The 21,932-nt window shown below is 57.3% G+C and overlaps 1 protein-coding gene across 3 annotated transcripts in view; it reads left to right on the top strand.

Annotated features, from left to right (window-relative positions):
* Positions 1-18,153, top strand: part of PRKCA (protein kinase C alpha) — a 368,584-nt gene extending 350,431 nt beyond the window's left edge. For 2 of the 3 annotated variants that reach the window (XM_082441894.1, XM_082441892.1), the window contains 3 exons: positions 479-619; positions 6,514-6,561; positions 11,852-18,153. In XM_082441894.1, coding sequence (XP_082298020.1) covers positions 479-619; positions 6,514-6,561; positions 11,852-12,016 — 354 coding nt within the window. In that variant the 3' untranslated portion in view covers positions 12,017-18,153. The remainder of the gene's footprint in view (positions 1-478; positions 620-6,513; positions 6,562-11,851) is intronic. The other variant, XM_082441893.1, reaches the window with a different exon arrangement.
* The last annotated feature ends 3,779 nt before the right edge of the window (positions 18,154-21,932 follow it).

Genomic DNA, 21,932 nt, shown 5'->3' with positions numbered 1-21,932 from the left:
CCCCACGTGTCCCCACGTGCCCCCACGTGCCCTCACGTGCCCCCACGTGCCCCCACGTGTCCCCACTGCGTGAGTCGGCGTCACGCAGAGCATCCTGAGACGTGGTCCGGGCAGCCCTGCCGTCAGGGCTGGGAGCAGAGCAGCAAGAGGGCAGGCGCTGGGCCTGGCGTTCCCTTTTTCCCCTGGTTTTTGAGGGGGTCTTTCTGTTTCTCTTTTTTTCCATCTTTATTGAGGTGTAATTGACAAATAAAATGGTAACATATTTAAAGCACACACTGTGATGATTTGATGTATGTGTACAGTGTGAAAGGACTCCCACAGCTGAGTTAACACCTCCGTCACCTCACATCACCTTTTTTTTTGGTGAGAGCGCCTCTGTCTGCGGTCAGCGGACGCAGCTGTACGGTCCAGGCCTGTCAGCCACGGGCGCCAGGTTACCGAGCTCCGCGTGAGAGCTCTCTCCCCTCCCACTTTCTAGCTGATGACCAAACACCCCGGCAAGCGGCTGGGCTGCGGGCCCGAGGGAGAGCGGGACGTGCGGGAGCACACCTTCTTCCGGAGGATCGACTGGGAGAAGCTGGAGAACAGGGAGGTCCAGCCGCCCTTCAAGCCCAAAGTGGTGAGTCGGGGCCGCGGCCGCTGCCTGAGCCCTGTTTCCCCGGATCCCGGGGGGTTTGTCGGCAGAGAGGGGGCTGCTGACCGCCGGCCTCTGCGGGCCCCAGCCTGGCCCTCGCTCGCGAGGCCTGAGCTGACCTTGAGCGTCAGGGGAGCCCGTGGCGCCCGCGCCCCCCAGAAGGCAGCAGGGCCCCGGGCGACGCGAGGACCCGGGCAGGTCGGCCTCGGGGCCTCGTGCGCGCCCCGTCCTTGCGCCGAGTCCTCGGCAGGAGCCCCGTCCGCTGCGGCTCTCCTGGCGTGGCCTCGCCCGACGGGAGCCCTGCAGCCTAACCGGGTCTCAGCGGGCCCCCGGCGGCCCGGACGCGGTTCCCACGCCGGCCAGCCCTGCCGCGAGGGCCGTGTGCCCGCTGTCATCGCTGGCACTGCTGCCTTTGTTCAGACGGAGCCTGCCTGACGCCCTGGAGACTCCCATTTGTTTGGGTGTGGGGTTTTTTTGCATTTATTTGGCAAACACTACGCCCCAGGCCCTCCCTGCTCTCAGTGCTTTACAAATTCGTTCATTTATCCCTCACAGCGACCCTGTGAGGGGGCTACAGTTGTCCCCAGTTTACAGTTGAGAACCCTGCGGCACAGAGAGGCTGAGTCACTTGCTGGAGGACACACAGCCGGTGGGTGGTGGAACCAGGGTGCAGACTTCGGTGTTGTGGCCCGGGATCCTTTCCCCATTGCGCAGTGGCTCGTCTTCACGTTTATGCCTCTGGAGATCAACCGAGAGTCTGAAAGACGTCTGCCCCCTCGCCCACCCCACCTGCGGCCCTGCCGTGCCTCCCAGGAAGTCCCGCTATGCCCCGCACCCCGTTTCCCAGGGCCGGGTGGATCCATGCCTTCGGCTCCGCCGCGTCTCGGCCAGGATGGGCTGGGCTCCCGGGAGCACCGGGTGGCAGCTTTGCACCACAGTCGGCTTCGGGAGCAACCCCGTGGTGACTCGGCCCAAATCTGTCTCGTCTGACAGGTGCCCCGTGAGCTGGCCAGGGGGACCCTCCCGGGGCGCTAGGGTGCCGGCTGGGCGGCTCAGGGCTTTATTCTTAGAGCAGCAACTTTCTCATCCAATATGCTTATGTGGCCTCTCCTCCAAGAATAAAACTGCTGGTGGCGAGCCCACGGATTTTATTTTTCCAAGATACTTTTAGCACAAACTGAAGAAAACCTAAAATTAATCGGGTCAGTTGACTTCCTCCTGAGTTGGCGTTTCAAGGAGGGCCCTTATGTCTCCGCTGCGCCGTCTTCTCTGCAGCCAGTTCTGGGCACTGAGTCAGGAGGCTCTCCTAGGAGAGGATGCCGGCCCTCCAGGGTTTTAAGAGGCCGAAACCTGGTTTTAAGAGGGAGGAAGATGAAGACAGTGATTAATGGCGCTGCCGGCGGTCTCAGAGGAATATTGTTAGGGACTTTCTTTCTTCCCTTTCATATCTCTTTAGCCTTCTTAAGTATGAACGGTATACAGTAGCAGCCTACACACAGCTTAGTTTCTGTACAGGAACAACGTAGAGACGCGCGCTGGCCCTGCTCCGCCTGTCGAGCAAAGCGCAGCTACTTGCCAGTCACGGTCCGGAAGGAGACTCCGTGCGGCGAAGTCAGCCCTGATACCCCGTCTTCCTTTCTGTTACTCCCACCTCACTGGTGGAAGAAGTTGTGTCTTCGCATGGCTTCCCGCCTATGGCCACGGTGGCCCTGAACTCAGACGGGGGGAAGCCAGAGGGTCCTTGGCTCTGACAGCCAAGAATGCGCTGTTCCCCGTGGGCCACAGAGCTCACTGGACGCGTGGTCACAGCCCGTGGCAGGCAGTTGAGCCGGGAGCCGGGTCGGGGCCAGGAGTGTATTTATTTATTCCTGGAACGCTGCTGCTGTCTGGTCATTGTTTAACCGAGTGCTGGTTAAAATTTAAAAAAAAGAATAAACTGCCTCTGGCTGTGAAGAAACAGCGCCCGAACTCACAGACGTGGAAGTCATGGACCGAGGCCCTAAAACGGCCGGATTCGTGTGAAGGGCCTGTCCGGTGAGAGCTCATCTACTCGCAGTGAGACGGCCCAGGCAGAAACCCACGTTGTGCCGGGGAGTCTGGACACAGAAAAGGAAGAAGCTGGGAAAAAATGCAGAAGGACAGGATGGGAGAGGCGGGAAGCGGAAGCCACGGTGGGTGCGAGCGGCCACAGGAACAAGCAGCAGACTCTGTCCCGAAGCAGAAGAGCGTCGAGGGCATGGGGACAGGTTGGGGGGCTCTGGTCCCTGGAGGGCTCATCCCCACAGCAAGCCCCCCGCACGGCCGCAGAGTGAGGCCCTTATCTCAGGGGAAGGGGCACCTCAGCGGTCTCCCGGGCACTGCGCTGGGGCGGGGAGACCACGTGCCAGGAGTAGCGGTGGCCGTTTCCACCTGCAGGAAGCAGCGTAAGGCACGCTGCCATCGAGGCTGCCAGACGCACGGGGCTTGACACGGCGGCAGCAGAGGAGACCCGACGGCCCCTGAGTTACTCTGCGAGGGGGGTTCCCGGCTTTCTCGGGGGAAAGTGGAGTTCCCTCACCCAGAGCCAATTACAAAGTCAAAAGAGTTTCTAGATAAAGCACGGAGCTGCGTACTCTCTGACGGGCAGTGTTGTTATTTAGAGAGAGTTGCAGTGGTACCAGCCTGGCTTTCGCTGCTGAGAAAACCGTCAGGCAAATATTTCTGCTGGAGGCCCTTCCTCAGCGTGTGCAGCGAACGCGATTCTGAGAGCAGCTCTCCTCTGAGCAGTGTTTATAGCCCCGCTGGCTACCGTGTCTGGCTCGGTGAGGTCTGCTCGGTGCGTTTGTAGCACGTGCTGGAGAACCAGTTTCCCTGAGATTTATCGTATTAAGGACTGTTGGCCCCTGGCTCCCGTGAAATCAAGGCCTTGGTTATTGTAAATGCCAGCAGGAGGTGCCCGCAGTTATCCGGAGATCAGGCTTGCCCTGTAAGCTTGGGAGCCTCATGTTTGTTTTAGTTTCCACTTTCGTTTTGGACCCTCCGATGAAAGCTTGTTTCAGAGTCACTGACTTCCCTCAGAGAGCCGAGCTACCGTATCAGTGGGCAGCCAGCGCTTCCCTGGAGGGTCGGGGCTCCCACGGTGCCCTGGCTTTGCTCACCTTCCTGTCTCCCTGAAGCTGCACCAAAGTGCCTGGAAAACGTGGGGTTCCACCGTCCCAGTGCGTGGCGCGGTGCACTGGGTCCTCGAAGAGGCTCCAGCAGAACGTTCCATCCACGGCAACATGAAGGGCGGGTCTGCAGTGCAGCGGCGGCCCGGGTTCTGTTCAAGGCCACACGGGAAGGAGGGCGGGGAGAGGGGTGACGGTGTCAGGTGGGGGGGACTGTGGCCATCCCCCCGAGGGGCGAGTCTGGGGGCTCAGGGGTGCACCAGCTCCAAGAGGGAGTCAGGAGCCTGCCCTGCGGCCCCCCACGGCGGGAGGATCCGTGTCCCGTGTGCGATTGTGAAGGTGAAGATGACTTGCTAGAAAGCGGGCCCGTCCTCGCGTGCTGGTTTCTTTGGAAAAACCGAAGCCAAAGGAAAACCGGACAGCTGTGCGGTGACGCTCTCCTGGAGAGTGTTAGCTACGCAGCTTCCCTTCGTCCCTGTGGGAAAAAGCACAAAGCAAGCTGCTTCCAGCTTCCTCTTTACTCGCCTCTCTGTAAAGCAGGAGGTACCACGAAAGGACGATGGCCCAGCCTCCTGAGCACGCCCTGAAGAAGGAAAGCTCTTTCTGTTTGCTTTTCCTGAAACCATAAAAGGCCTGCGTCTTAGTCCCTGCAGGCTGCCCTCAGAGGCACACGCGAGCCCGAGATCCTGAGCCAGTGTCACTTTGAATTTTGCAGGTGTTTATCCTGACTTACTATTCCTGTGAATAAAATGCCCAGGAACAGCCTTCACATCTCCATTCAGCCTACCCACGAGAAATAACAGTCTACACAAATATCGGAAGCAGAGAGTTAGTTGGTGCTTCTGTTTTTGAATTCTATCCATTGGCATCAAGGAGCAGGAGAGCTCGTTCACAGGCCGGCCAGAAGCGTCCACTGTACTGAAATGGTTATTAGAGATTAATCTACAAAGAGAACACTGAGAGATGTATCCAGGATTGGTGGGTGAGCAGAGCACTTTAGAAATAGGCCTGTCTATCTCAGGTGGGCTTTCTTGGGAAATTGCTGTCGCTATTTTATCAAAAAGAGACAGAGAAAGGAAGAGAAGGACTTTCCTCGGGTCTGCGGTGAGATGCACAGTCAGATTCATTTTCCTGATGGCCTCAAAGTCCTTTTTCTCACAGGGTCATTAGTTTGTTTAGATAGTTTGATGATGGTTTGATTATCAAGGTTAATGCAGTATTCTTTTTAATATTTTTTATTTATTTTGAAATAATTATTTCAGACTTGCGGAAGAGTTGCAAAGGCAGTATAAAGAATTGCTGCATCCCCTTCACCCACATTCCCTCAGTGCTAACATTTCGGCACGTTCCCTGTGTCATTCTTCCTCTGCATCTCTGTGAGGGCGTGTAGGCAAGGACACAACATGTACATATTTTCTTTTCTGAACCATTTGAAAGTAAGCTGCAGACTTACACCTAAATAATGCCTCTTTACACCTAAATAATTCCATGTGTATTTCCTACAACTAAGGACCTCCCACGGCACTGTATTCTTTTGATAATTGCTCTGAGAAGTTATTTATACGGGGTAGCAGCTCTCCAGGTAACAGGAGAAGAAGACCCCGGAGTGGACAGCAGCCTCGGGCCGCATCTAATCAGTTCTGCCAGGTGGCAGGTGGGGTTCATCCTCTGGACCTTTCCGTGGAACCAGCAGCAGTGATGCTAATTAAAATCAAGATTCTCAAGGCTCAGGGAGCTTCTCTGACGGCATACAGACACTGACCAGCCCTGGGAGACTAGAACCTGTCATCTTGTGAGGCGCTCAGGTGGGATTTAAGCCTTGGAACCCGCCTAAGACAGCACCTTCTCCTTGGTCAATTAGAGGCAGGATGTCTTCCTATTCCTTGGTAATTATGCTCCCAGATGCTCTTCTGCTTGAAAGAGAAATGGGAAGAAATGAGACTTTTAAATAATTATCAATATGAATAAGTGGCGCTCTCGCAAGGCTCAGGGAGCTGCCGGCGGGGAGTCACGGGGAATGCAGCCCCTGCGGGCCTCAGGCCGAGGGAATGGACCAGTCCGGGGCCCATGGTCCGGAGTGAAGGCCCCGTGATGCTGGGCATGACAACAGCCACTCTTGGAGAGGCGGCCTTGAACGCCCTGGAGCTGGCCGTGCGTGTGAAGAAAGACCAGGCGGTGTGTGTGTCCTCATTCCAGAGGATACAGGCCACGGCAGGCCAGAGCCTCTGCCCTCAGACACACGGGGCTCTCACCTGCACGAACCTAATCGTTCAGTGTGTCTGTCTTCACAGCCGCCGCCAGGCCAGAAGTGGCCTTTCCTGAGAGGCGCGCTGAGGCGGCAGGTGAGGGGAGCCCTGTTTAATTTTGTCTGAGAAAATAGGGCCTGTCTCCAGGGGACGCTGGCAGGAGGTGAAAGAGGCCCCAGTCCCTTTTTAAAAAGTTATTGTTAAAATACAATCTCCTTGCGGTGAAAGAGACAGTTAAGCAGTAGAGAAGGATATAAAATGAAAAAGCGGGATCTCCCTCTCCCCAGGGACCACTCCCGCGGCTCACTTGACGTTTCTGTAACCTTCCAGAAAGCTGTACGCGTGCGTGAATCTATACACTTTGTCCCTGCGTTGCTCACGTGGGCGTGTGGCCTCCTTTGCGTGGGGGCCGCTCCTTTCCTTTTGTCCCCAGGCCGGGCACTGACTGTTTTCCACATCCTCTCCTCTGCCCATTCTCCTTCTCCAGACTTTCTGCACCAAAATGCACTGGCTTCAGTGGGCGTCCAGGCCTTCGGTGAGCACATCTCCAGAACGTTGGGTGACGCAATGCGCAAACTAACCTCACTTCTTCCTAACCCTTGGCGTGTGCGCCTGCTTGTGTTGGTCGTGCACGGAGGCCCCCCGCCCAGCATGCTGATTGTAGGAAGGGCAGACCCCCGGCTGCCGCCCGGCGGCCCAGCCCGCTCGCTGGACGGCTCCATGGTGTGGACGTGACCTCCCAGGAGGCGCCCGCTCCTTTCTGCCGCGGGTTTAACGCCATGAAGGGTCCGGGAGCCGAGCCCATCGCGGGTCGTGTGCTTACCACCCTCCACGGGGGCCACAGCGCGGGGCCGAGGTCAGCTCCCCAGCCCGGGGCTCGGGACGCGGGGACGGCCCCCACCCTGAGAAGCTTCCTCTCTCCTTCGTTGCGCTGCACACCTTTACTCTGGCTTCGTTCTGCACCCTTCGTGCTCTTCCGGGTTCGGTCTGGAGTTCTGCTCTAACGGCAGCGTGTTCGAGCTACTCACACTCACCCTAAGTCCCGCGCCGGTGACCATGAGGTTAATTTCTACGTCACCGAGACAGCAAGGTGGACGGGACGGGCTTGAGGCCAGCACATGTGTGGTGCACTCTCGGTGGCCTCTGCCAGGTAAGCGTCACAGCCGGAGGCCCACAGCCCGGCTCAGGCTCCGTCCCTTCCCCACGGCGCCCCGCAAAGATGCGGAGGCTGTGAGCCGACCGGCCGTGCGCCACGCGGGGCTCCGGGTGGGGAGCAGAGCATCCCATATCCCGCCCGGGGCTTTGCCACACGTCTGCCATCCCGATTTCTCCTGGATTCATTTTACTCATCGATGATTTCACCGAATGGGTGGGAGCGTCCAAAGAACAGAGGAGTGAAGTCCTGAATCCAGAGCTGAGGCAGGAGATAGACCGTTAATAGTGTTCCATTCGTCCTCCGCCTGTAATCAGTGGCCGTCTCCACGCCGGGCACTTGTGCTGCGTGTGGCGTCGTAGGTCTGTACCAGGCCTGGTCATCTAGAAAGGGTCGCACACATGCCGTCCCTCTGACCTCACAACAGCCGTGGGAGGTGGGTGTTCGCGTCCCCGTCTGTCTGTACAGAGAGGCACGTGCGCTGCCCGAGCCGACCTGGGCTCCCGGCCTCTGGTCGGGTGCTTCAGCCCCACCGTACCCCCCGCCTTCCCCTGCTGTCAAGTGCGTCACCGCGAACATGGAGGTCGCCCGGTCTGGGCGCACGTGCTGGCCCAGCCGTGCTTGGGCCACTTCCTCCGCCCTCCCCCCCGATCTTGTCCCAGCCAGTCGTGGGGACCTCACGTCCCGCGGGCGTCCTGGCAGCTTCAGTTGGCAAAAGGTGTGGGTGGCGTTCGGAGCTGGGGCAGCGCACACCCAGCCATGGGGTCCTGCTCACAGCTAGCGAGTGCTGCCTTCACCTGTGTCCTCAGGTGGCCGAGAGCCCTGAGGCCGGGGACACCCCAGCCTGCCTGTTGTCCCCCGCGCCCCCCATTCAGTCCCCGGGCCTCTTCTGGCTGCCTCTCAGATCCAAGGTGGCGCCCGAGGCCCATTCCCCGCCAGCTGATGGCCCCGGTGAGACCGGCTCCCAGGTGGCCAGAAGACTCTTCTCTACCGTAAATGACGATAGCTGATTAAAGCCGTTGTTTGTCTTTTCCCCAGGGATCCAAAGGGCCCTGAGTTTCATTATCCCGTTCAGTGGGTGGTGGTGGCGTGGGTGGTGGTATGAGGACAGTTGCATTTTTTGCACAAACGTCTTGATAGACAAGCAGTTCAAGATCTTCTCCAGTTTGACCTAAAGGAGGCTGTCTATTTCTGGTCTGACTTCGCTGAGTTGTGGAGCGCTCATTTTTAAAGCAAGTGCTAATTCTCATCGAGCCAAACCGGTGGTAAAACCAGCCGAGGTCCCCCCGCCCCTTGGGGGGAGTGTCTTCTGTCCGGTGGGATCTCCCTCGGGGTAAAGTATCCTTCTGAGCCTTGGATCTCAGCTCATCCTCAGACCCCGCCTTCAGCTCTTCCAGACCCTTCCCCGCACGGCTTGCCGAGACCCACTCATAGTCACGGAGCTTTCATTCTTTGCCTCCGCCTGCCCGCTCGGGGTTGGGTTGACCTGGTCTCCGCCATCCCCCTCGGCCCCCGCCAGCAGCATGGTCACGGCCCGCAGCTTACACGCCGAGGATTTCCGTCCGTGCGTCGCCATCCTGGGCTTCGCAAGCTGCGCTGCCCTTTAGGAGGCGCCGCCTCTGGACGCGGCTTTAGAACTTAACGTCCTCAAGCTTCATGCCCATCCCCAGTCTCCTCCGTGTTGATGGTCACGTGGTCCCCCTTCCGAGACCTTGGGATCTCTCTGTTTACCTTGTTTTTTATTTTTCTTTGGCGGTGAAGCCCTGGCTTTGAGAGATTCCCGTTGGAAGGTGATCTGTGAGTACTCTGCAGAAGGGGCTCAGGGGAAAGTGTCAGTCTTTCCTTTGAGCCTTGTGGTTGCACAGAGGCTGTGTGATCTGTTCACAGGACAGATGGACCGACCTGGAGCTGGAGGGACGGGTCTCCAGCTAGCGGAGAGAGAGTTCACCATGGCTCGCCTTCCTCTTCCTCTTAGGGACGTCACCTGCTTTTATTTTTTCCCCAGAAATTCCTTCTCGCTCCTCTTTGCGTAGTTAGCGACTATCAGGAATCAATGAAGGAAGTAACCTCTATTTGAGGAAGCACACGTCCCAGCTGCTGGAAGCACCCGCAGTAGATTTGCTTGAAACCTTCCAGGCAATGGGCGTTGATTGCTCGGCGTCCCGAAGGGTGTTCCACTCAAAGCCAAGTCCACCGAGGCTGTGACACTTGCGTACGGGACTTCTGCCTTGCGCTTCTGCAGCTTCTCCGTTCTCTGCTCTCAGATCTGGCTGTTTTGCCTGGTTTCCTCGTGTGGCCTCCACTTTTGCCCTCACGCTGACCTTGGGACGCACTGAGCCTTGCTTCGCAGTCGGAATATTCCAGGTTCCTCAGCCGCAGCCCTGTGGATCTCGGGGCCACCGCCTCTTTGTGGTTACCCATCCCAGTCATGACAACCAAAAAGGAGCTCAGACGTTGCCAGATGTCCGCAGGGCGGGGGCAAGACCTTCCCTGGTTGAGAGCCACTGGTGTCTCCAAAGCAGGGCTCTTTCTTCCGCTGGTGTCGTCTTCACCGCGGGGTCTGAGTGTGGTGCTCTGTGGACGTCGGTTGGTTTCACTGATGTATCAAGTGCAGAGCCTTGCTTAGTTCTTGGGGAGAAACATCGTGCCCTTCCTCCTTGAAGAGTCCCTTGACTGCTTCACGGTGGCCTGTGCCTGTAGGGGGTGCAGGCCGCAGGCCCTGCTTCTGCTGACCTTTGTGCTCCTTGGAAAGGCGGAATGTGAAGGGAAAGCCCCACCGTCCCACGTGCAGGCGGCAGGACCCGAGGGACGAGCGGGACCAACAGCGTGACCCCTGCAGAGTGACTGGAGGGGCCCCAGACAATCCCCCAACTCGTTCCCCCGCGTACCCACCCAGCAGTCACTGCTCTGAACTCGCCTCCAGTTAAAAAGCAGGTGGTCGCTTACGAAAATAAAAACCACCCCAGAGGGCTTCCCTGGTGGCGCAGTGGTTGAGAATCTGCCTGCCAACGCAGGGGACACGGGTTCGAGCCCTGGTCTGGGAAGATCCCACATGCCGCAGAGCAAATAGGCCCGTGAGCCACAACTACTGAGCCTGCGCGTCTGGAGCCTGTGCTCCGCAACAAGAGAGGCCGCGATAGTGAGAGGCCCGCGCACCGCGATGAGGAGCGGCCCCCGCTTGCCGCAACTAGAGAAAGCCCTCGCACAGAAGCGAAGACCCAACACAGCCAAAAATAAATTAATTAATTAATTAATTAATTAAAAAAAAAAAAAAAACACCCCAGAAAGGAAAGGCATCAGCTAGGAAGACCTTACCTTGAATTTATGGCGTGCTTTCCACCGAGACAGATTATTTGATAAGAGGGTGGGGAAAGTATAACGAAGCTAGATTCTCGAGGAGAGCTTCTAGAAGATGGGGAAGGGATGTGACAGAGGAGGTGAGAAAGCGCAGCCCGAGACTCAGCTGCCATTACAAACAGAGCAGCAGTAGGTGTCGTGCGCTCCCGCACGTGCTGGGCTCTGTGTGAAACACTGTACGTTCAACCCTCGTGGCAGCCCAGGAGGGGGCCCAGCTATTCTCCCCGTTTTACAGATGAGGAGAAGGGGTGGACCCCTCTTCGCAGTCTGCCTAGAGCCGTGCTCTGGTAAAGGTGCAAGGACGCCTTCGGCTAGCTCAGGATTGTTTCACGCTGCCTCGTAGTACCGGCCGGGGATGGAGGAGGAGATGGGTCACTGTGTCACCAGAACACCTCCCAGCACTCTGTCTCAGAGTCACCTGGGATCCTGGGACCCCAACATGCCACAGCCTTCCGGTGGCTGGGAAAGCGAACGGGACACCCCTTCCTCGTATTCGGGGTCAGGCTCCCAAAGCAGTGCTGCTTAAGCGGCCGGGTTTCCAGACCGCCCCCCGCCAGGGCAGCTCTGCCCGCAGCCCATCTTCACGAGGTGCCCTGGTGGACCCAGGGGGGAGGAATGAGTGTCCAGGACGGAGACTTTGCCTTCTCGGGGCACCAGCACAAACCTCGTCCAGACCGAAGCCACCGGTGACGTGTGCCACGGCGACCTGTCTGCTGGTTGACCAGACGTACCTAGACCGCCAAGCCCAGGAAAGAACGGCCCAGCCTCGCCACTACGCCGACCCCTTCCTGGTTGGAGATTAATTTCGGGGCTGAGATATTCTAGAACCTCCCAGTTGGAAGACAAGAATAACACAGCTTTTACTGTATTACAGATACACTTGCAAAGAAGCAGACGTGGGACAGTATTCCAGCCTCTCAGTTCAGGGGTCACTGCCCTCATTTCCACCCACGTCCCGGCCGTTCAGCGTGGACGTGTGCCCGCTGGCCCCGTGCCTGCGGCCTCGTGCTCGTGGCTCTGTGACGGGACGAGAGAGAAAAGAGGCCATCGTCGCTGTCGCCTTCCCGGCAGCACGGCCCTCCCGCCTGGGGTGTCCGCCCCGAGGCTGCCGGATGGTTTACAGCTGAGTGGCTCTCTCTGATTGTTCGGTCCGCCTGGCTTGCGAATCCCATCGGCCTGCAAATCCTCCGGAACTCCTCCCGCCTAGGCAGCCCCGACGCCCCCGGCCACGCTCCTCCCCGCAGCGGCCCAGAGAGCCGCTGCCTGGCTCCGTAATGGCTACTGACCTCTCCTCCTTTCTCTTTTCTCTCCGCAGTGCGGCAAAGGAGCAGAGAACTTTGACAAGTTCTTCACGCGAGGGCAGCCCGTCTTAACGCCGCCCGACCAGCTGGTCATCGCCAACATCGACCAGTCTGATTTTGAAGGGTTCTCGTATGTCAACCCCCAGTTCGTGCACCCCACCGTACAGAGCACAGTATGAACCTCAGCGCCGAGGGCAGGCGCCTCCCCAGCCCCGCCCCTGCCCCCAGCCCTGGGAAATGATCCTCAGCCCTAAAGTTTGAAGGCCACCGCCTTGCTTCCAGGTGGAGGCCTGAAAACCGTAGGGTTATTAGTCCACACGTGATCAGCTGTTCAGAGTCTCTCACGACCAAGAGCGTCACCTTGGCGGCAGACGATGTCATGTACAGCATCCAGTTTAATTGTGTAGAGGTCACATCTGGCGGTAGGTTAACCCTTCCTGGAAGGCAAACAGACTCTGCCCCCTTTTTTTTTTTTTGGTACAATTTGACATGTTTTCCAAATGCTCTGTTGATTTTCACCATCCGGATCCCCCAACCAGACATGTTCAAAGGAACCCGCCCCAGTCCAGGGGGCCGGAAACATCTCCACCCAAGACATCTTTGGAGTAAAAGAACGGGGAGCCCAGAGAGTGAGCAAGGCGGGACCTGGGGGCGGTGGGATTGGGGCTTCAGAAAACCCGCTGCTTGTGTTCTCTGCCTCGATGGACACGGTCCCTAGAGCCCAAGAGGCCGGGAGGAATCTAGTCCCGTCTGCAAGCTCACTGTTCCCAGATGCTGACACTCGTAACCCACTCACAGTAACGGTCCAGCGGTTACCAGTTCAAACAGAGAGAGGAAGAAAGCCTCAGATGAGTGTTGGGGGCATCTGTCATCTTGTACCCTACTTGGCTGATAACTGTCTTGATACTTGCATTTCTTTTTAAGAGGCCAAATCTTCTAAGGACTCCGCTAAATGAGCACGTGAAATCATTTCAGATCAAGGGTAGATCAGTGTGCGTGTGACGTTCATTTTAATCTCTGGGAGATTATTCTGGATCCAGGGTGCCATCAGCGATCATGCCACTACTCACAAGTGTTGTTAGCCAACCCCCCTCACACCGATACTTCGCTGCCTACTTCCTAAGAAGCCGAAGCGTACACCTCCCACCCCTTTTGTACTTATTTATTTAATAGGCTGCGGTGTTTATGAGAGTACGATGTACAGTAAGTTAATCCAAGTGTTGACTCTAACTTCAGCCCCTAGAATTGATTTCCCTCACGTCTCCAGCCCTCGACATCCTCTTGGGATGAACAATACAGTTTTGGTCCCCCATTTCCAGTTCATGTTGAATGACACACCTGAAGCTGTAGAACAGGAAACCTGGATACGTATCAGCTCAAAGAGGTTTTATTGCTAGAAGGATTTTAATATGTTTTGCAAAGGCATCATGCAATGAATTTTGCATGTTTAGAATAAACCTTAATAACAAGTGAAGCTATGTTATTGATATAATCGTATCAAGTACAAAGAGTATTATAATAATTTTATGAGACACAACTGTGCTGTATTTGTGAAGGCTCTGGTTTCTAGTCTGCTTTCATGACTAAGTGTTAGCTTTCTTCTGTGCCGCTGTGCTTCCTCTTCCCCACCCCGACTCGGTGCGTACCCTGCATTGGCACTGGGTCGGGCGTACTGATTTTTTATTGCAGTAGATCTAATTTCGAAGGTGAATGGCTACTTTGCATGATCAATTAGGCTTACATACACATATACATAAAAATATTTGTTTCCACCTGCAAACAGAAGTTTCGTCGGGGGGGGTTACTGTCGAGGCGAGACTCCCTCTTAGCCTCTGAGCCCTGTCGCCTTCATCACGCTTCCTCCTGTGGTAGCAGGACATGTTCGGCTCCCGTGCCCCCAGTACGTTCGTGCAGATGTGGTGTCGTCACGGCCCCCGGGCTGCACTTTGTTCGCTTAGTTCTTCCCTTCAGCCTTGTTGCTGTTGGAGACTCGGGGCAGGAGGGACGGGAGGATACCCTTCCTGACACGGTGTGTGGATGCCCCGGAAGCGTGCTGTCCGTCTCACCGTCCCCGGCACGCCCCGCCGTCCGCTCCCGCACGTGCGGACGTGGTGAGGCACAGCCAGGCCCTGGAGCTGTCAGCAGACGCTCTGGGAAGGCTGCAGAGGCTCTCCCAGATGTTGCTAGAAGCGGCCTTCCCTCTCCTGCAAGGAGCGCTTCCGTGGGACACAGCATCACAGCGCGGGGTCCTCGGGGGAGCTGGTCAGCAACAGCAGAAAGAACGTTTACGAGGGACACGGTTGTCAGTCCTTACAGGGGGCTGCTCTCTTCCCCCTTGTTCCCCAGAAGCGTGTCCCAGCGAGGCGTCTTCTCATTTTTACTCTCTGGCTCTTTGCCTGATTTTCAGCTGCCACACAACCACTGAGGGGTCTTAGGGATGAGAGGCCTCGGCCATCCTGGGAACCCTTGACTGGAGGAAGAGATGGGGTAGGGAACAGGTTAGAACAGAAAAGAGCAAATTCTTCCGCCACCTTTTACGGACCGTAGACTGAAGGGCTCCAGGGGGGCCCTGGCTGCGGAGCTGTGGCCCCATGGGTCCGTGCACGTGTGGGGGCCACACCTTCCCCAGGTGCACCTCGTTTGGTCTGCTAGAAAAGGGACCCAAGTACAGAAAGAGCCTAAGAAGCAGAAGAGCCGGTCCCCTGCCCCGGAAGGGCGCAACAGCAGGACGACAGGTCCCCAGCGAAGCCCCGGAGGTGAGCAAAGTCCCAGAAGGGAGCCCACGGGGTTGAACCACGTGTTCCCGAGACCCTCGCTGCCTGCTCGCGCTAAGCCCCAGGCAGGTCACGCGGCCCTTCACACATCCGACACATTTCCAAACTATTCCTCTTTCTCTAGGAAACATCCCAGCTGGTTTTTATCCTTTCTGAGTGTGTGGCAAAGTTCTAAAGGAAATACCGTGTCTGGGGGGCCCTGTACGCTGCGTGAGCGACTGCAGGCTTGAGGACAAACTTGGGGGAAAACAGGAAAAACTCCGGTGCCAGCGAAGTGTTACCGTGATGGGGCGTGTTGGTATGTTGCCATGTCCCGAATGGAGATAGAAGCTAATGCTTTTAAAAAATCTGAGCAAGCCGAGACGGTGCTGCTGAAAGCACGCGTTATGCTGGTAACCGTTAGCAGAACGGATCGATGAAGGTCTGTGGCTTTATCCCCCTTCGTGGAGGTCACGTAAAATAAAGCCGCAGGGGAGGGGCTGCCGTTTCAAAGGGGCTGGGGTAACGAGGAGGCCCTGAAGGGCCAAGTCACTGAGGGACCCGGGAAGGGCCAGCCCCAGGCACGGCCTGTGTCGCCGGGGCCCGTGGAGGTCCAGGTCCGCAGGGGAATCCAGCACGAGCTGGGTCCCCGCCAGACACTGTGACGCCAGAGGCCGTTCAGGTTGGTCCCCTGACCTTCCCCTGGGAGGCGGGACGTCCCTCCGAGGCTGCGGCCAGTGGGCGGGCGGCCCTCCTCTTGGCATCTCGTTCAGACCCACGAGGGGCTTGGTTCGAAGGAAGAATCCGGGGTGTGCAGCCTGCAGAGGTTAATGGGGGGTTCGCTGGAGGCTGGAACGATTCAGAAGGTCGATAGGAGACCCCGGGAACCGAGCGATGGCTTTTCATCACGTCTACTCCTATTTTGTTCACGTTCATGCAAAATCTCTGCCTTGTCGTGTCTTCAGAGATGGTTAGGCTTTCTTACTAGGATTTGGGGAGGAAGCCAGAGGGTTAAGAGATCTCCGGAAGCTTGGTCTGAGATGGTCAGCTGGGAGAGCGTGAGGACCCGGATTAATGCGATTCGGCGAACGACTGTCGAGCCCCTCTGAGCCGTGGTCCTTAGCCGTGGTCGGCAGGGAGTTTAGGGAAGAGCGGGTTTGAGTGCGGAAGGGCTGGCGGACGCTTGCAGTAGGAGGAAGCCAGGAGGGAGGGGAGGCGAGGGCGTCCGGGGCGGGAGCTGCAGTTCCCGGAGGCCCAGCCGTCGGGCGGTGTCGGATGCGGGTGCTGGTCCTCCTCCGCGAGCACCTCCCAAGCGCCAGCAGCAGCCTTCCTGCCCCCTTGACGGGGCTCCCGGTTCTCTGGGCGGGGCCGAAGCATCCGGCAGGTGGGTTCGCACCCACTTTTCCCCTGTGACTTCCTGTAGCTGGGGGTCGGGGGGGGGAGCGGGGACAGAGCAAGAAAACTTAACACTGCAGGTCCCCCCCCACCTCCCCGATTCCCCGGAGCAGGCGGAATTGGAGTGTTTTGCTGCATTTGTTTTCTCAGTACTGAAGGGGAGGACGAAGTGAGGGTCTTATGTTTTTAAAAGCCTCAGAAAGGAAGCACCATCTGACAGTCCTCTTCTCACCTTGGTCTTAGGAAGTCGCCTATTTCCTGTACCATTTCCTGCTTCTTTAAGCCCAGCAGGGGCAGTGCTAAACAGTCATGATCGTGAGCCTGACGCGGGCCAGGGACCCAGAGACGGAGACTCAGGGCCACGGCAACAGCGAGGGCCTGACAGCCACGGAAGCAGAAGGCATTCTGGCTGTTAGTGACCACACCCTAATTTGACAGGGAGTGTTGGGAAATATTTCTAAAACCTTTTCCTTGGGTTACTTGGGTTACATTTTATGAAACATACTGACTGTCAACATTTCTGTCATTTTCCGTCTGGGCTGATGCAGCAAATCTAGGGAATGCTGTGTATTTCTGTTGTGAGAAAGGTTCCCTGAGTTACGCGTGGGTGGAGGCAGCCATGTAGAAATGGTGTTGACCGCAGCTCTGTTAATCCCGTCACGTCAGGGGCCCGTCGGGAGGGTTCAGAGTGGAATGACTAGGTCCCCAGTGCCTCTGACCTGTGTGATCGGCTGCCAGTTAATAGCTGTGTAGGTCTAGCTCTGTCATCAAACAGCCTTCAAATGACCCACACTAAGGCCCACAGGTTCCAAGACTTTTCTGAAACCTTATGGAAGAAATTAATCTGTTAATTCCAACAGAACATCTGAATATACTGGGCTATTTGTACTTTTTTATAGAGAACTTGATTAACTCAATTCTTCCTTAGTAATGAGTTTTTAAAATAAAACTACTGACAATTTCATAAGATTGCAATCACATGGAGCCTGTAGGAGGACTCAGCTGGGGTCGGCTAGAGCGCCCCCGTCCTGCAGCCCCCCTGCAGGATTTTCCCAGCCAGTGGGGTATGGGGTCCTCATGACAATGACTGGCTGGGAGTCCAGGTGGAACGTGTTAGCAGAATGATGCCCTCCGTGTTTTTAATGAGACACTGGGGACAACTGTCTTAAGTCTAGAAACTTTTGGACCACGGGAGAGATGGCTTTATTGTCGCCTTTCCAGATGGAGCTCTAGAATAGCTTTCCCGTTTCTTTCCCTGCGAGGCTCTGCGACCCTGGGGCCCGTTTCCTTGCTCTGTGAGGCTCTGTGACCACCTTTTGGCATGGGGGTGGGAGGCGCCTCCTCAGCTCTGTCTCCCGTCCCCACGGGCCCCCAGGTCTCGTGTATATGGTGAAAGTTCAGTGATGCCCTGTGAGAACTTGGTCCCTGGGCGACTCAGAACTACCCCGACATCCCCAAGAAAGAAGCAGCAAATGTGCCCATTGGCATCATCTCTCGTGAGTGGACGGGACCCTACTTGTCAAGGCTACTTTATAAGAACCTTTGTTTCTAAAATAAGACAAAAGGTGGCTTTGCATTTTCTGATTAGGCAGCTCTGTCTTTGTCCCCTCTGCTTCACTTTAGGAGTATTTATTCCTGTGATTGTTGGTAGATTCTTGTTGATACTCTTCCTGGAAAAGTGTGATTCTTTTCTTGAGGGGATTAGTGGACTATTCAAAATCATCCATGAAGGCTGTTATCCTTTTGAGTCTAAAAATTCACCTCATATCTCTTCTATTAGGGTCTTTTTGAATGTCTTTTGTAGATGGTCAGAAACATTTGGAATCACTGCTTTGCTACATGAATTTGGGGGAAGGGTGGGCTGAAGGACAAGCTGTGTCTAAAGCATTCTTGAAAAGGATCCTATATCAGACCCCAAATTTGTATGGAGGAGGAAGAGGAAGAGATGGAGGTTGCAGTTTTCCCTTCTGTCAAGCACCTGCTGGCAAAGCGTAGAGGCCATTCAGCTGTCAGATCACATTTGGTTTATCGCAGGTGAAATGGATGTACAAATTACTGCATTGCTCTAATTCATATAACCTCCAATCTTTGTTTGCATGATACGCTTTGTTAGATACATTAACTGTAGTTTGGAAGCAAGTGTGTATGAATAAAGACAATGATCATTCCTTCGTGTCCTCGGTCTCATTTGCATCCCTCTGTGGCATCACAGTTATTTTTCATCGTGTTCACCTGGCAGGTGTGGCATTTGAGTCTGGGTGCACCCTGTGGACGCTCCTGTCTTTTCACCTGTGTCGTGTGTGCCTCTCCATTTAGGGTCACTGTCTTTATTTCCTAAAATACTTCCTGCTTTGAATTGAAACCCAAACAGTTAACAGGGATAAAAATAGTGGCAGGTCATTTAGTCTTTCATTTACGGAGGCCAGGGCTTGTGCCAGCTGGGGAACAGTGCGGGCGGTAAGGTTGGCGTGGCCCCCGCCTGCCAGGTCCCTGCACCCCGGAACCGCACGGGACACGCAGCAGCTGGTGAGGGTGTCGTCCCAAGACAGAGACCCACCCTGGAAGAAGGGCTGCAGAAGGAGTTCAGATCTTGGGACTTTTTCTCCAGGAGCAGACACTTCCCACGCTTCCTGTGGGCTGCACGGCGCCTTCAGCTTCAGGATTCCCCACGTTCAGTGTCAGCAGCCTTCACCCTGGACTGACTCACGGGTGAAGAACAGGGGGAAATTTTCACATGTGAACCAGGGAGCCTTCCAAAATACCCAGTGTTTTAACACTCAACACTCTTGAGGAGATTAGCCTCAAAAAGAATTAAAGACCAAGAAAACAAAACGAAACGAAACACTGCTTCTGAAAGCCACGGCCGTCTCGGCTTGCTCGCTCACCTCCTTTTGGGGGGCTGCTCCCCACGCACGCTCTCGGGGTCATCCGATCCCGCCCCCTCCCGACCTGCTCTGCCCTGTGGTCCCTTCCTCAAGGTCTTGCCCCAGCCCGTTCACTAGATGACCCAAGTGCCAGTGTCCACGGGGCTAACGTCCCGTCCCCAAGCTGCTGTGGTCCCCCTGCATCTCCCGAAAGGTCAGGATCTTGCCACTGCCGGTTTAGATGCGGAACAGCAAGGAGCACGTTTAGGGCCCTGGGAGCGGCGAGTGGTCGCCGGCTCCCGGGCTGGCCCTGAGCTTCGCTCGGGGCTGGTTGCTCGCACAGGCACGTGCGGCCCGTGGCCACTCCCCCGCTGCCTGGCAAAGAGGCCACGTGAGGGGCGGCTTAGAATGGCTCTTCAGCCTGCCCTCCTCCCACCACGTGCTGTTTTATTTTCCGTGCGTCAGGCTCAGCCCCGGGCTCTCCTTCCCGCTGACTGCGATGCGGGACGGAGCGCGTGCGTCCGGCACGGAGCGGAGCGGCACCCTCGGCAGCTGGCCACAGCGAGGGCCCGGCTCGGCCCACCGCGACTCACCCCGCGGGGCGACCCCGCGGCCCAGCACGGTCAGGTGCGCAGGGCCTCCTGGCGCCACGGGGGCCTAGGGGGCGGCCTGAACACCAGGAGGTCAGGACTTGATGCTTCATTAAGCTCGAGATCGCGGCTCCCGGCTGCCCGGGAAGCCTGTCCCCGGCCCCCCAGACACACACAGCTGGTACCTACCACCCAGGTGGGGCCCTGGCTGGGCTGGCAGCTCACGGCTGAGCCAACTCGGAGGGTCGCTCAGCTTGACGTGGCCCCCGTGGCTCCTCCCCTCCCCCTTGTGGCTCCTCCCCGTCCCCCCGTGGCTCCTCCCCTCCCCTCGTGCCCCCTCCCCATCCCCCTCGTGCCCCGTCCTCGCGTGGGCCTGGCGCCCGTGCCCACCTCCTCCGGTGCATGCACGCCCGTGAGCTTCTCCCCCCCTTCACCCTGCGTCTCCCACCCCCCGAGAGGCAGCCCAGGGGGCGGTTGAGAGCGAAGCTCTGCAGCCCTCCTGCTGGCCCCCGCCCCCCCCCAGTGGTAGCTGCTCGATCGGGGCCGAGTTGTTTGTGTCTCCGGGGGCCTCAGTTTCCTCGCGTGCAAAAGGCGCTGCTCGTGACGGCGCGGCCCCGTCGGGCCGAGGGTCCGTGTGGAGCGCCTCCCGCGACGGACGCCAGCACCCACGACCCGGCGGGAGCCCCGGCGCGAGGCCCCCAAGACCAAGCCGGGCCGGGGCTGCAGCGAGAGCACGGCTTCCTCTCTCCTTCCGTCCTTTTTGAGAAACGGGGCCGCGTGCCAGCCGATCGGGGGTCCGCGGTGGGAAGGTCATCACTGAGCCAACCTCGGCCTCCAGGAGCAGGGCTGAGGGGGCGTGTGCCCAACAAGAGGGATGTTCTGTAAACAGGACTCGGGTCCTCGCGAGAAGGGGCGGCTGAGCCGCGAGGGGGGAGACTGAGGGGCACTGACCAGCCTTGAGGCACCCCGGGCTCAGCCGCCCCCCGTCCTGCTCTGCGCGGGAGGCTGGAGAGGGGGGGAGGGAGGGAGGGTGCCCACGCCGGCGCTGAGCAGCGAACGGCTGTTGAAAGAGACAGAGTGAAAGCGTAACACGCGGGGGAACCCGAGCCTGTGTCGCTCTGGCTGCGGAGGCTCCCGTCCCTCTGCCCCTCTGTCCCTGCCCTGAAACGGTGGGCAGCGCGCCTTGCGGTGGCCGGGGCTTCTCCGATTGTCCTGCGTCCAGTACCAGCCTGTGGCCAGCTCTGCCCACTTACATCCAGTCCACCAGCAAGACCTGCTGGGTCCACCCTAAAGCCGTGGTTCGCTACTGGGGGCAATTCTGCCCCCTGGGCAGACGTTTGGCGATGTCTTGAGACATTTTTGGTTGCCACAGCTGGAGAGAGGGGCTACTGGCGTCTAGTAGGTAAAAGGCAAAGGCCAGGGACGGTACTAAACGTTCTACAACACACAGGGCAGCCCTCACAGCAGAGGATGATCCAGCCCCAAATGGCAGCAGGGCTGCTGCTGAGACCCTCGCTCTGAAACAGGCCCGCAGGCCGTCCACTTCCACCATGTCCGCCGGTCTCCCCGCCCGGCCCCTGAGGCCGCCCTTGACGCCCGCCCCATGGCCCTCTGTGCATCAGCCAGCGTGACCTTGTCTGAGCAGGTCCCTTCCCTGCTTAAAGCCCTCCAGTGGCTTCCCATGACCCTTAGAATAAGCGCAAACTTTCCCACTACCCACCAGCCTCATACAATCTGGCTCGTGGCACATGAATTCAATGGGTGGGAGGTGAGCTCAGAAAAGTGCTGGCTTGATTATTCACTCCTGGGTGTGTGTGTGTGTCTGTGTGTGTGTGTGTGTGTGTGTGTGTGTGTGTGTGTGTGCCCTTTCCCATCAGAATATAAGCTCTACAAGAAAACCGAGCTGGTCCATCCCGTTCGCTGCTGGATCCCAGCACCTAGAACAGTCCTTCACACATAGTAGGGGCTCCAAAAAATGTTTGTTGCATGAATAAATGAGTGAATGGATGCCAAGACTGCTCTGAGCCTGGCGAGTTGTGACCCAAAGCATAACCATTTCATGGCCCGTGCGCTCGAGGTGTTCGCAGGCTGATTAAGGAGGCAAGACGTGCGCCCGAGAATTAATTCAGGGTCAGCTCTCAATGCTGTTCACGAGCCAAGGAAACCCGAGCTGTCAGTCTGTGCCATCAGCCGGCACCTAGAGGCACCAGCTGCTGCGGTTACACTTGGGCGATTGTTGTCGGCCCTGAGCTTTCTCTTCTCCAGCCTGTTGTGTGTGCTCTGGGGTGAAATCATGATTCAGCTGAAATGCTAGCACACACGGGCAAAGGCGACAGCCCACATCATGGGCGGGGAGCAGAGCTGAGCCTGCGGGGAGTGTGCAAGCAGTGCTTTGGCTCTAAGAAAGCAGAACAGGATGTCTTCCTGAGATGCTTTTTTTAAAAAGCCAATTCAATAAATACATTGCAGAGAGGCCTATTCTAGGCAGGAGAG

Source organism: Balaenoptera physalus (genome assembly GCF_965194825.1).
Source record: "Balaenoptera physalus genome assembly, chromosome: 20".
Classification (NCBI taxonomy): Eukaryota; Metazoa; Chordata; class Mammalia; order Artiodactyla; family Balaenopteridae; genus Balaenoptera; species Balaenoptera physalus.
The sequence above is the reverse complement of the archived record's forward strand: the minus strand, read 5'-3'. Positions and strand labels throughout refer to the sequence as shown.